A 15,267-nucleotide genomic window follows, 5' to 3' on the forward strand; every position below is an offset into this window, starting at 1 on the left:
GCTAATACATAAAGATAAACTAAATGAAAAATATGGGCATATGGATCATCTGGTACAAAGTCAAACAGTCATGAGAGTCTTCATATAAAGGCTTTTTAGTAAGCCTGGCTATTGGATATATTATTGACCTTGACTGCTTTTGTATACCTTGTTGACTAATAAAGTTATGGGCATTGAATTGACCCAGCAGACTTTTAAGAGCTATCCCTGGGAGGTGATAGAGCTGGGTTATTAAACCTGAAAAAGAGAGAGGAGGCAGGGGAAGGTGACATTACTCAGAACAAATTCTATAAAACCCAAACCAACAAGGTTTGTTTAATCTGTAACTGTAAAGCAGCTAACATTATGTCCATTCTCACTGAAAACTCAGTTTATGAAAAAAAAGTCATTTAAAATATGAATCTAATAATTTTAGAAAAATTGAAGCACATAGATGCCACACATGTGATCTATTTTAATGCAAATACTTTTTCATTTCAGATACATCCCTTCCATCAGTTGGGTAGGTATAAAGAAAATGAAGAGTAAGTTACTAGTTACTTACGTTGTTTGATCTCACCATAGGTGATTGAAGCTAAAGAAAATGAAAGAAAAATCAATGAGGCCCGAGGATGTTACAGACCAGTGGCGGCCAGAGCATCTCTTCTTTATTTTGTTATTAATGACCTCAGAAAAATTAACCCCATCTATCAATTCTCTTTGAAGGTAATGCTGAATAGGCTAAGAAAAAATTTTAATTTCGTGCATTCAACTTGTTTCTGGAAGTTTAGAATTTATTTTTAAGCAATCTCAGTATATCAGGACTCAGTAAGGAGTCCTGAGGATCTAGTGAGGAAAAAAACCCCTCATTTTCTCAGGAACTTTTATTTAAGGTTTTCATTAAGGCTTTAAGATAATTAAATTATGTGGCATCATAATACATTTTTTTTGTTCTTAAAGTGAGTCTTGAGTTTATTATATATAAGGGAATTTTCCTTGTGATTCTTTTACTCTGTGAAAATGTAGGTGTCTTATATAAAGATTTCTCATGTTATTTTGGTAGAGCAGGAGAAAGACTGAGAACAACTATTCATTAAATCACTCTATTCCATACCAGGCATTTTCATACTTTGTTTCATTCTTATGCCTGAAACATCCCAATATATTATTATACCCCTATTTAAAAAAAAAAAAAAAAAGAAAGAAAGAAAGAAAAGAAAGCAGTTGCCCAAGAATTCACATTATAATGGTAAAGGCAGGATTTGAACTCGTGGTTGTGATCCCAAAGGCCATGCTTTTTACTTTGCCACTTTGTGCTTCTAGGCAGTATTTATTCATTCTGTCACTCAGTTTTTAAACAAATTGCTGTTGACATCAATCATCATGCCAGATGTTGTGCTGAGTATCCAATTTAAAAAAAAAAAAAAAAGGTATGAGTGGAGATACATCGGTGTGTGTGTATTTGTGTGTGTGTATGTGTAAAAGTGATAAGTACAGTGAGAGAGAATAATAACTGTGGGAAGGATTCTTTCACTCTTACCTCAGGGAAGCCCTCTCAGAGGAAGTGACATAGTTGATTTCTATAGAGTTTAGCCACCTCTGGAGTGCTTGGGGAAAACAAGGATGTGTGAGGGCATGAAAGAGTTTGAGATTCAGGTGGTGAATGAATCTGTGTGGCTGGAGGGTAATTAATGAGTGAGGGAAAAGAAGACAAGACAGGAGTCTAGAGAGGTGAGAAAATGGAGATCATGGAGACTTCATCGCCAGATGGGGGATTATGGGTTATAGTTTGTCTACAAAAAGTAGCCATTGAATGGTTTGAAGCAGATGCAGATGACAAAAGACTCAAAAAAAAAACTTGACCCGTGGTTTGAAGCTAGAATAATCAGCCCTTGGAAATGGATTGGGTATGGACAATAACGAAAAGTGTCAAGAATAACTAGCAGGTTCCTAGTAGTTTGGAGCTAGTGTACAGAAGCTCTGAGAAGCACAGAGTGGTTGGATTTTGGAACAACCACAGTGTATAAAGAGTAATAAAATTAAATCAGTAATATCAGCCCAGCATAATCCAAATACGAAAACCAGACTAAGACATCACAAGGGAAAAAACCACAAAGCAGACCTCTTCATGAACACTGTTGCCAGTCTACTCAAGGAAAGACTGGCAAATTGATCCAGCCACATATAAAAAGAACAGTATATTATGTCCAAGTGGAATTTATGCCAGGAATGCAAGCTGGTTAAATATTTTTAAAAAATAACACAAGTCTTCATATGAATAAAACAAAAGAGAAAACCACATGATCACTTCATTGGATGCAGACAAAGAATCTGACAAATTTCAACACCTGGTCAAAAAAAGGAAAAAAAAAAAAACTGAGCCAACTAAGAATAAATGGTAACTTCTCAAAATGAAAATGGCCATCTATAAAAATCTATAGCTAATATTATACTTAATGTTGGAAAGTTGAATGCTTTCCGCTAAGATCAGGAACAATGTCTTCTCGCAAGACTTCTATTCACAACCTCCCTGCAGGTTATGGCCAATGCAATAATAAAACAAAAGGCACAGACATTTTTAAAAAAGAAGAAAAGGTGTCTCTTTTTTTCCCCCACAAATGACCTAATCATGTATGTAGAAAATCTTAAGAAATCTACCCAAAAAACCTACTAGGACTAAGAAGTGAGTTTTTAGCAAGATGGCAGGATATAAGTCAATTGTTTTTATATATGAGGTACAAACAATTGGAAAATAAAATTAATAACTCAGTACTATTTATAATAGCTTCCAAAATCACAAAACTCTTAGGGATAATTTTAACAAAACAAGACCCATGTGCTGTAAGCTATAAAACATTGTTGAGATAGACCATGGAGGAGGTATACTGTGTTTATGGATTAGAACATTCAATATTACTACGATGCCAGTTCTTTCCAAATTGATCTGTAGGTTTGATATCTCAGTCAAATCTCTAAAGGCTTTTTTAATAGAAATCAGCAAGGTAATTCTAAAATTTGTATAGAAATTCAAAGCGTTTAAAATGACGGAACAATTTTGAAGAAGAACAAGAAATGTAGGGAATTTACAGTACATGATTTCAGGACTTATTATAAACCTATACCAATTGGCCTAAAGAAAAATATGTAGATAACAGAGAGTCCAGAGATAGTCCCGCAGATGTTTGATCAGTTGATTCTTGGCAGTGATACCAAGTCAGTGAAGAAGGGATAGTTTTTACAACAAATGGTGCTGAGGAAACAGGATATCCCCAACCTGAACCATTACATTACACTTTATACAAAATTAGCTCAAAATAATTAAGCAAAACTATAAAATTTCTAGGAAAAAATGGGAGAGAGTCTTTGGGCTTTAGGTTAGACAAAGATTTCTTAGCATACAAGAGAAAGAAAATAATAAATTAAATCCTTTTTTTTTTTAAAGATTTTATTTATTTATTTGACAGAGATCACAAACAGGCAGAGAGAGAAGAAGGGAAGCAGGCTCCCCACTGAGCAGAGAGCTCTATGCGGGGCTCGATCCCAGGACCCTGGGATCATGACCTAAGCCAAAGGCAGAAGCTTTAACCCACTGAGCCACCGAGGCACCCCATAAGTGAAATCTTATCAAACTAAAAATATATGGTCTTCAAAAGACATTAAGCCACATACTATAAAAATCTTCCAATACATGTATCTAATAATGAACTTCAACCAAAATATGTAAAGAACTTGGACAACTCAATGCAAGATTTGAACAGACATGTCCTATTATGCTTAGTTATGTGTACTGCCCTGAGCACATATTTAAATGCTCAATGTTCCTCAGAAAAATATGAGGAAAAAGGAAAAGCAGAATAAAGTATTATTGAATACCAAAAAGAATAGCCACATTTGTACAAGCCCGGCGGTAACAAGTATCAGCACAGTTGCCGGACTGCAGCTCCTTCATGTTGCTGATGAAAAGGCAAAGTGGTAAAACCATATTTGGAAAACAGTTTGGCAGTTTCATGTACAGTTCAACATAAACTTACAAAGTGATTCCACATTTCTACTGTGTGTCTGGGGGTAGCTAGACATCGGTCTTACCAGTCACTTTGAATTCCCCAGGCTTTCAACATGCTGTTCCTCAGGGCAATCGAACAGGCTGACAAGGTGGAGGACATGCAGGGGCGCGTCTCGATCCTAATGGAAAACGTCACGCATGCCGTCTTCCTCTATACCAGCCAGGCGCTGTTTGAGAGGGACAAGCTCACCTTCCTATCCCAGATGGCTTTTCAGGTAAGGAATTCGGTCACTTGAAAGCATCCCCAGAGCCACACAGTTCCCTACCTCTGTTTATTACATGCTTTATTTCCACTGAAGGAAGACATGACACCTTTCTTGGAAGCCCTTGGTGGTGTGAAGTAAGTTTGAATTTCCCAGGGTAAACTTGGACATGTCCCAGCCTTTGAGTAGGTTCTGAAGTGTTGGTTTGGGGGAGGGGTACACACTTTAAGTGACCCCCATCAGCCGTCACCCTGAAAAACAGATCAGCGAGACCTCCCCCTCGCTTCTCAGGTCCTGTGCAGAGCCTGCCAGGTACTACCAAGAAGATGGCTTGAGATCAGAATTATGAGTCTAGATCTGGATGGTCCTAGGAGTCTCTCTGTCCCTTTAGAAATCAGTAAATGCGTAAAAGAGCTCCAGGTTTCACACTGCCACCTTTAGTGAGATCTACTCTCCTTTTATTCCTTTTTCTTTTCTTGATATGGACTTCAGCAGAAGATGTGATGTATGTATTTGAGAGAGAGCAAGCTGGGGGAGGGGTAGAGGGAGAGAGAGTCTCAAGCAGACCCTCACTGAGCAGGGAGCCTGACGCAGGGCTCCGTATCACAGCCCTGAGATCATCCCCCAAGTCAAAATCAAGAGATAGATGCTTAACGGACTGAGCGCTCCAGGTGCCCCAGCAAAGATTGCTTTTAAATAACGATGCCCATGATGGGAAGAAAACATCGAGGACTGGACCCTAGGTGGAATAGGCATGTGTCCTTTCATTAGTGTTATTGCTGTCTAACTTTTTCTTATCAGCCTGCATCTTGACAAAAGGTCAATGCCTCTTCTGTGCTGTGCCCTCCAAAGTGCCTTGCCCAATGAAGGCATTTTATAAGCCCCTGCTATTAGCAGTGACAGACTATTACATTCGATATTTTCAGTGCTTGTAGATTTCACTGGGTTATTTAAGAATATGTAGGTATAGGTGCTTCATAATGTAAGTAAGGACTAGGAGCAAGATACGACAAAACGAAATTTTTGTTCTTACACGTATTATTCATTAACGGTAAAAAGCCAGGATTGAGAATAAATGATATGCATGCATGTGTATGCACATTGTCTATTTAAAACTGTCTTCCTGGGCCATGTGGGTGATGCAGTCCATTAGGCATCCAACTCTAGATTTCAGCTCCGGTCATCAACTCGGTGGTGAGATCGAGCCCCAAACAGGACTCTGTGCTCAGCAGAGAGTCTGTTTGAGTTTCTCTCTCTCTCTCTCTCTCTCAATCTCTCTTGCTTTTCCCTTCGCTCTGCTCTCCCTCCCCAACCACTCCCCCCACCACTCACACTCTCTGTCTAAAAAAAAAAAAAAAAAATTCCTCCTTGGAAGCCAGAAATAAAAAATAAATTATAGCTTATCACAAATCCTGACGATTTTTGTAAATCAAAACTTTGTGTATGTATATACATATGGCAATTATTTGTTGAAATAAATCGAATTATGAAAAAAGCAATTAATAAATTATTCTTTTTTAATAAAATATTTTTAATGTGTTACTACTCATAATGCATTTTGAAGATACCTAAGAGTTTTGTTTTGTTTTTAAAGATTTTATTTATTTATTTGAGAGAGAGAGAGAATGAGAGAGAGAGAATAGGAGTGGAGAAAAGTCAGCAGGAGAAGCAGACTCCCTGTGGGGCAGGGAACCCAAAGTGGGAATCGATCCTGGGACTCTAGGATCACAACCTGAGCTAAAGGCAGTTGCTTAACCAACTGAGCTACCCAGGAGCCAAGTACCCAAGAGTTTTAAAATAGCATAAAGCTCCAACACTTTACCTGTTTAACTTTATATGGTATTATAATTTTTATGTTTGTTTAGTTGTATCTATAAAACAATAATCTCTTATTTTTCTTAATCTCACATTTAAGAAAAATTTTTCAGGATGCCTGGGTGACTAAGTGTTAAGCGTCCACCTCTTTTTTTTAATTTTTTTTTTTTTTCAGTGTTCCAAGAGTCATTGTTTATGCACCACACCCAGTGCTCCATGCAATACGTGCCCTCCTTAATACCCACCGCCAGGCTCACCCATCCCCCCACCCCCTTCCCCTCCGACACCCTCAGTTTGTTTCTCAGAGTCCACAGTCTCTCAAGCATCCGCCTCTTGATTTCAGCTTCGATCATGATCTCAGGGTTGTTAGATCAAGCCCAAGCTCCTCATCAGGCTTTAAACTGGGAGATTCTCTCTCTCCTTCTCCCTCTGCTCCTCCCCACCTCTCTTTTTAAAAAATCTTTCTTATATCTCATAGTTTATTCAGTGTAACTTCCGTATTAGCACTAAATTATAATACTGGTTCTACCTTTTGTTTAGTAATTTGATCCATTACCACCTAAGGCTTTCTCAATTCATGCAACCAGTTTTTTTTGTTTTTTTTTGTTTTTAAAGATTTTATTTATTTATTTGACAGACAGAGATCACAAGTAGGCAGAGAGGCAGGCAGAGAGAGAGGGAGAGAAGCAGGCTCCCTGCTCAGCAGAGAGCCCGATGCGGGGCTCAATCCCAGGACTCTGGGATGATGACCTGAGCCAAAGGCAGAGGCTTTAACCCACTGAGCCATCCAGGCGCCCCCATGGAACCAGTTTTAAGACAAGTTTGATCTAAGAGCAAAAGACTAAATATGAATGTATATTTCAAATAATTTGCTAATAGTCATGTGTTAAAATTGGGGAAAAAATAGTCTTCATAATTATTTGTTACTAGATTTTCAAGCAGGGTTTTGAGATCATGAGCATAATCTGAGATTTATTATTTCAGCTTTAGAACAGCTAGGTGAAGGTTGGTGGACTTGGTTCTGCCTTTTCAGTCCTGTCTGTTAAATGGTGACTATCTCTTATGTCCTGATTTTGATATAAACTAAATGACCCTTTTCAATTTCATGTGCCCTCAAGATTTTGTTGCGAAAGAAAGAGATAGACCCTCTTGAATTGGATTTCCTGCTCCGATTCACAGTTGAACACACTTACCTGAGTCCTGTTGACTTCCTAACTACTCAGTCATGGAGTGCTCTCAAGGTATGTGAGGAAGGGAGCTTTTCACTTTCTAAAACTTATTTCAAGTATCAGTTCTTCCAAATGTAGAAATGTTTCAAAAATACAAATGATGGATTATATCTCATTTCATTTGTAGAAATACGCTATGTAATTTCAAATTGTCTTTTTATTACTAAAGTATACAGTGATTAATTTCTTATTTGAAAGTAAAGAAACTTTGACCTACTTATGGGTGGAAAAGTTACTGAATATGTATATTCTGCAGGACCTTTGGTAAAAGTCAAGAAACATTTTTGTCAATTTACCTAAATCAGGCTTGTTTTCTTTTTTATAATACTTCTCCACTTTTCCCGAATTTGTGTGTTAATTATATAACAACACAGTAGTTTATTCTCATTTTAAAGTGTTGAAGCAGAACAGAATATTGTGGAGAAAAAAGTTATTCATCAACCTCAAGTGCCGATTCTTACCTCATTTTTCAGTCAGAAGATCCTACTGTTAAGTTTATTCCCTTAGACTTTGGAATCCTTAAAGAAGCCTATATGATAACATACACATGGTATTTGCTTCATTCTTTTTCTAAGAAGGAAAATTTCTGTCTATTGAAAATAACTGTCATCCCTTAGTTTTATAGTATGTTTAGATGTGTTTGTAGTAGAATTTTTAACTAGGTTATGTAGAAGTATAAATTCAAGTCTATTTGTTGATCCGTCAGGGTCTCAGCAGAAAACAGATGGCTCATTCAAAGGGGTGATAAAAAAAAAAAAACTTTAACAAAGAGTGTATTTGCATCCTATGGAAAGAAGACTAAAGGCATCAGCCAGGAATGGGGATGGAAAACGGAAGAAAGGAGTAATTACTGAAACTGTGGAGAAATGAAGTAAGGGGGGCGGCCAACCTATGGGAGCTGTGACCTTCTGTAGATGAACATAGTCACTGCCAGCCTATGTCACCACAGCTGAGGAGGAAATACCCCTGCGACCCTCTCCTCTAGTCTTCCAGTCTCTGGTCAGTGCCCCCTCCTGGCCAAACCCAACCCAGCCAGAGAACCAGGGAGTTTAGTGCCAATAATCCAGTAACCCTCATGGCAGGGGAGGCAAGGATGTAGAGCACATCTGGCCAAAAACGAAGACTGCCCAGCCCAACCTGTTGACAGAGGATTCGGTACCTCCACTGGTCCCTGTCTCAGACTCTAAGCTATTTACCCCCCATCCTGTGTCTTCCCCTTGTATGACAGGCAGTAGCCCTCCTGGAAGAATTTCGAGGCATAGACCGAGATGTGGAAGGATCGGCCAAACAGTGGAGGAGATGGGCTGAGTCCGAGTGCCCAGAGAAAGAGAAGTTGCCGCAAGAATGGAAGAAGAAAAGTTTGATACAGAAGCTGATTATTTTGAGAGCAGTACGCCCTGACAGAATGACATACGCTCTCAGGTGGGGCCGTTAGCATTTTTGGAAATACAGTGACCTAGAAGAGACTTAGTCTTAGGGGCAAGGAGCTTCTGGGGGAGGCATTTGTGGTCCCTGTTCATGAGCCACGATGCTGCCGGAAAATCTGATACTTTCATCATTACTATTGATACTGAAATTCGCTGAATGCTAACCAGTGTGCTGGTCTGTCATCAGGCTGAGACCGCCCTTCCTGAATACCTTGCTTCTGACACCAGGAGGGGAAACGGGGAACCACTGGAAATATTCTAGCTGGAGAGATGGGTGTCAGCAGAGTTCAGAGGCCAGGAGCATGCATTTTCCCAGGGCAATTTCCACTGTCTTTATTTAGCTGGAGCATTTGGGCTCCGAAGATTTTACACATCAAACAAAAATGAGTTCCTTTCATGGAGACACTGATAGTCCTATAACTTTACAACCAATGCAATTTAAAGCAGGAACCCCTGTCTGCATCTTGGTCCGTGTGTCGTTTTTCTTTGCCCTTTCGGCTCCTCGATGGTAATATGCTGCCTAATTCACACAAGTCGTGTTCTCATTTGAATTCACCAACCGAAGAGTTCTCAAGTTCCTTCCTTTTCTGCTCCTCGTTCAACAGCAGTGACACACCTCCAGTCTTTTCCTCTGCTCTGGCCAACTAATTTCCCCTTTGCAGATGCCTCTGCATGCCCTACTTTACAAGTTAATTCTGCTTAGTAGTACTTACTTTCTGCTAAATCTGATACTGCGGGAAAATAATCCTGCTTAATTGAGCTTCCCTATATTAGAAACACCCCAAAAAGCATTTGTATATTCATGAGAAACCCAGCAGGCTGGAAAATTGCACTGTGGCAAATCTAATGAACTGTTAATAAGTAATGGGGGATCTGGCAGGAGATTTGGGGGGGATACAAAGCCATACACAGGCAGCTGGTGGGACACAGTCGGGGGGGGTCTCAGTAGCCCCCAAAACGGAATATAGGCTTCTGATTTTCAGAGCTTCTGAAGCGGGGAGGGACTTCACTGACACTGATGCATAAATCTAGCTGGATGCGTATTGTTCCGCAAAAATATCCCATGTAATGAACATAGTTTGCTTCCTTCCTGTGCCTGTGATTTAAGCTGATCCAAGTTGTGGCACTTTTCAAGGTCATGAGCACTGATGCTGTCTTTTGCCTTATCCTTTTCTATTAGGAATTTTGTGGAGGAAAAGCTGGGTGCCAAGTATGTGGGGAGGATCAGAGTGGATTTAGTTGAAGCATTTGAAGATAGCAGCCCGGACACGCCCATCTTCTTCATCCTGTCTCCAGGGGTGGATGCCCTTAAAGACCTCGAGATCCTCGGTGAGGGGCCCGGAGCCTTGCCTTCCCGCCCTCCCTATCGCCCAGCACGCGCCCGGCCTGCCTCTTGGTTCACAGCCAGTTACTTTCATTCTCTCTCTTTCCTTCTTTCTTTTTCATTTGTGGGAGATGGAGTCTATGGAACACGTAAGGCTAATAACACTGTGGCCTGAAGAACTGTTCAAATGGAACATTCCTCTAGTTGGCATAATGCAAGTTTCTTTTGTACTGTTTTCCACCTTTTGACTATGTAAGGGCCAGAGGGCAATTTTCTCCATTCTAGTGTAATCTTGTGCCCCCTGTGACTAAATAGTGGTCATTAGAGCAAGCCTATTCGATTGTGCAAGGCACTGTCGCTTTGTGCCGTGGATTACTATTCCCCACAGCCCGCACCGAGAACACCAGGTTAATAGAGCGGTGACCTGACTGTGCTCGATTCAAGCATGGCCACAAGGTGAGAGGCTCCTGCATTTACCCAATGAGCCAATTTGTTCAAAAAATGATGTGATAGCTACCACACGTTGCTCCTTTTTTATGAAGGAAATGCTTTGCTACTCCGGCAAGAGTTAATAAAGCTCAATAACAATACTTGCCATCTATCAAAATGTCAAAAGCTTCATTACCATAAAACCAGAGGAACTGATTTCCACAGGCTCTGCTAATGCGCCCCAGGAGGCAGCCGTTGAGAGAGCTCAAAATGCTGCTTGCTGAAATGACAGGAGTTGGGATTGGATTCTTGAGGCGAGTGACCTAGAAGGTGGCAGCCGTAACCACAGGTGGACATGAGACAGAAAGTTCCAGACTCCTCTTACCTCTCCTGAGTCACTCTTCCTCTTATCCTGTTGTGTGCTCCCACAGGCAAAAGACTGGGATTTACAATCGACTCGGGAAAACTCTACAATGTGTCTTTAGGACAAGGTCAGGAGACAGTGGCAGAAAAGGCCCTGGAGAAAGCCTCCAAAGGAGGACACTGGGTCATCCTCCAAGTGAGTATGGCATTTGCTTGGACAACACTGGGAATGATCACGAGGGATGGATGGTGCAGAGTTGTCCAGGCCCATGGGAATGATCTGTCCTCCTGACAGACGGTGATTTGCAGGGTCCTTGGGGTTCTCTCAGGACTAGTGACCTCTCCAAAGGTGTTGAGGGACTCAGCTGACAAGGATAGCGATCATCTTTTGAGAGATTTTCAGGCCATCATGCTTTGAAATTTAAAAATATTAGAGGAAACCCCCTCATTCTCCTGACTTAACAGATATCTGGAACATTCTAAGAGTGCTAGAAGATAAACAGGCTTGTATATAGATTGCCAAAGCCATAGTCATAATATCTCACATTTGAAAGTTGCTTTTTTTTTTTTTTTTAAGATTTCATTTATTTATTTGACAGAGAGAAAGCACAAGCAGGGGAAGCAGCAGGTTGGGGGAGATGGAGCCTGAGGCGGGACTTGACCACAATCCTGTGGCTATCTCAGTTTCTTGAGGTTTTTAGTACCTTGTTGCCATATAAAAGAGAAGCAGGACTTTGAATAAAGGGGAGACCAGCATAATGGGAACTTGTTATGTTGTTTGCAATGTACGTTAAATTATATCCGCGTAGGCATATGATAAGTATGCTCATGCGAATGAGCTCTTAACCAGACCCTACAGTGGTCACTTCCTGTGGTCAGATAGAGCCCTTCAAGGGATGTTCAACTAGCATTTTATCAGAAGCCCACACACCAGAGAAAATGTGCGCACAGGTAGCAGGATGGCATCTATCTTTGTCTCAGATATACACCAGATGGCTTGTGAAGTGACATACCGGATTTTTAAAATCTATTTTCATGGGCAAAATGGGTCCAAGATACATGGATTCGCTACAAATGTTGCCCAGGCATCGCTGCCCCTGGGCAAGTGGGCCTAAGAATCTAGCCAACGTCAAAGCCAAGACCCTCAGGAAGATCCTCAAAGATCAAGAACACCGAGACTGCAGTCCAGAATGTGCCTGTGTCTGGGGATGGCTCACTTGGAGATTCTTCTGTTCCTTGACCGCAAAGTCACTGCCTATAGTACCCTTGTATTTGTTTCAAGTGAACTTCTCAAGGAAGGTCTTGTAGGCCATAAGATAGAGGAGTCGTATTTGAGCTTGCAAAACAGTTTTTAATTGTCGTTGTTGTTTCTGCTTGCTTGTGTGAGGTTCACAGTCAGGTGTGAGAAGTACTTTGGCTATAATCTAATAGTGAGCATGGAGGGCGGGAAACTCAGAGCCCTTACTTACTGTAGAAGGTTGCTAGGGTTGCCAGTCCAAAGTGTCCCAGATGGGGTGGCTTAATCAGCAGAAATGCAATTTCTTATAGTTCTGGAGGCCAAAAGTCTGAGATCAAGTTGTCAGTAGGCTTGGTTTCTTCTGAAAGGCTCTCTCCTTGGTGTGTCAATGGTTGTCTCCTCCCAGTGTCTTCACATGGTCTCCCCTCTGTGTGTGTGTGTGTGTCCTGATCACCTCTTCTTTTTTTTTTTTTTTTTAAAGATTTTATTTATTTATTTGACAGAGAGAAATTACAAGTACACTGAGAGGCAGGCAGAGAGAGAGAGAAGGAAGCAGGCTCCCTGCTGAGCAGAGAGCCCGATGCGGGACTCGATCCCAGGACCCTGAGATCATGACCTGAGCCGAAGGCAGCGGCTTAACCCACTGAGCCACCCAGGCGCCCCCTGATCACCTCTTCTTATAAGGATGCCATACTGGATGAGACCCAGTCTAATTCTTATGTTTACTCTTAATTACCTTTTTAAAGACCTATTCCAAATACAGTCACTCAGCACTGAGGTACTGAGGGTTAAGACTTCCAACATTTGAGTTTGTGGGCACACAGTTCAGCCATGACACCTGCCAGTGTATGTTCAGAATTAGCCAAAGGAAGAAAAAGCCTCATAATGTGAACAACTAAATTGGCATTAGATCTTCTTACAACAGAACTGTTGCGAAGATAGATATCTATATTATTATTCCATTCCCTATTTGCCTTTATTCTTTGGGTTTTTTGTAGCTTTTATAATATCAAATGTTTTTCTTTCCTGGAAATAACTACATATTCCTAGGTGTGATGTTGCAGTCATTACATTAAGGACATTGCCAGAGGGAGAGAGCCTGTTCATTCTGTTCTCACAAGGCCAACTACCATGTACTCCATGGGTGGGAGGGCTGGAGGATTGTGAATCATAAAACTGAAAATCATGAAGTGATGGTGGTGACATTGGTTTCTCTCATGATTTTTGAAAGTTCTATGATTTAAGGAAATTAACCTGTCAGGAACCTGCAGAGCATATGAACAAAGAGAGATTTCTTTTTCGGCTACCCCTTTACCTGTCTCATCCTTTGGAGTTCATCTACTAAGGATAGACGCTGAGTAGAGGCGGTTAGTATCAGAAACAATGAAATGAGTGAGGTACATTTCTGACTTTTAATTTTTATACTTGATTAAACTACCCAGGTAAGTCTTCATAACTGAATTTGAACTGTAATGAAAAAAAGTGTCAGAAACTCCACCTTCAAGGTGATGGTGGGTGTTGGAAGTGGCTGAGTATGTTGGAGGAGATTGTGGTTTGCACCACTAAGTTGTGGTGATTTGGAACCCGCCACGTGTTCACTGTGCCGTAGCGTTTTGGTGCTTGGTTTTGTTCCCTAAAGTGATAATACAGGAAAAATTGGTTCTCTGAGTTTTTCTGGTTCTCTGGTTTTCTACCCACTGATATATAGAAAAATGTTGTGATCCCATCATTTAAACAACATACTTCAGTTTCACCAGAATTATAAGCCATACTGTGTTTTCAGAATGTCCATTTGGTAGCCAAGTGGCTAGGCACCTTGGAGAAACTCCTCGAAAGATTCAGCCAAGGAAGCCACAGAGATTACCGGGTTTTCATGAGTGCTGAACCTGCACCTACACCTCGTGAACACATCATCCCTCAAGGACTGCTGGAGAATTCCATTAAAATTACTAATGAACCCCCCACAGGAATGCTGGCCAATTTGCATGCCGCCCTCTACAACTTTGATCAGGTAAGAAAGCAGAAGAAGCCTGGTCTGATGGCAGAGTCAGAGTTTTCTTACAAAACTGGGGCGAGGAGGGGGGCTGGGGGAATTAGCTACTACACATGTGTCTTGTGCAGAGGGATGAAGTGAAATCCCAATGTGTAGTTCAATGTCTTGAAAGGATCCCCCTGTCGTTCCCTGTTCCAATGACTAGAAAATCTATGTTTTTGCCTTAAAAATAGAGCCACACGCTCAGTTGGTGAAGCATCCTACTTTTGGTTTCAGCTTGGGTCATGGTCTTAGGGCCATGAGATGGAGCCCCATGTCAGGCTCTGCACTGGACATGGGGCTGGCTTAAGCCTCTCTCTCTCCCCTTCCCTCACCTTCACTCAGGCTCGCACATGAGCTCTTTCTCTCTCTCAAATGATAAAATCTTTAAAAAAAAAATACTGCAGCCACATGTTTAAGGAGAATAAATTACATTCCTTTTCTGAAGAACCCACTTATTGAAGACAAACATGGTAGACCAGTATCTCTTCGCACAGGAAGAGAAGCCACTATTATTCTGGTTGCTGTTCCTGAGGACGGCAGCAACAATAAAGGTATGGGAAGAGTTCCAGTATAAAATTCAGTGTGTCAGATCCGCTTTTTTTTTTTTTTTTAAAGATTTTATTTATTTATTTGACAGAGAGAGATCACAAGTAGATGGAGAGGCAGGCAGAGAGAGAGAGAGAGAGAGAGGGAAGCAGGCTCCCTGCTGAGCAGAGAGCCCGATGTGGGACTCGATCCCAGGACCCCGAGACCATGACCCAAGCCAAAGGCAGCAGCTCAACCCACTGAGCCACCCAGGCGCCCCCTCAGATCCACTTTTGATGTTAGCAGACTTAAATCATCTTCTCCCTGTATATCCATGTTGCCACCTTATTTACACTTTGATTTCCTTCCAAAATAAAACAAATGCCTTAACACAAGCACAAATGCTCCTATGATTCTCCTTGGGCAAATTATCACAACTACCTGTATAGTAATCATGTGTTTCAAACAAGTTTCCTTTGTTGTTGTTTCTCTGAGTTGCCATTCCCTCTGATTTTTTACACATCCTTGGGAAACAGTATTTTGTTTGTTTCGGAGAAAGAGAGTGCAAGCAAGGGGTTTGGGGTAGGGGAGAGGGAGAGAATCTTAAGCAGGCTTCATGCCCGGCACAGAGCCCGGCA

The 15,267-nt window shown here is 41.1% G+C and overlaps 1 protein-coding gene across 1 annotated transcript in view; it reads left to right on the forward strand.

Moving 5' to 3' along the window:
* DNAH11 (dynein axonemal heavy chain 11) overlaps positions 1–15,267 on the forward strand; it is a 322,374-nt gene that overhangs the window by 280,250 nt on the left and 26,857 nt on the right. Inside the window, exons 68-74 of the mRNA XM_059171331.1 lie at positions 565–705; positions 4,087–4,257; positions 7,179–7,301; positions 8,518–8,711; positions 9,897–10,045; positions 10,901–11,028; positions 13,853–14,080. Coding sequence (XP_059027314.1) covers positions 565–705; positions 4,087–4,257; positions 7,179–7,301; positions 8,518–8,711; positions 9,897–10,045; positions 10,901–11,028; positions 13,853–14,080 — 1,134 coding nt within the window. The remainder of the gene's footprint in view (positions 1–564; positions 706–4,086; positions 4,258–7,178; positions 7,302–8,517; positions 8,712–9,896; positions 10,046–10,900; positions 11,029–13,852; positions 14,081–15,267) is intronic.

The sequence above is a fragment of the Mustela lutreola genome, chromosome 4, assembly GCF_030435805.1.
Source record: "Mustela lutreola isolate mMusLut2 chromosome 4, mMusLut2.pri, whole genome shotgun sequence".
Taxonomy (NCBI): domain Eukaryota; kingdom Metazoa; phylum Chordata; class Mammalia; order Carnivora; family Mustelidae; genus Mustela; species Mustela lutreola.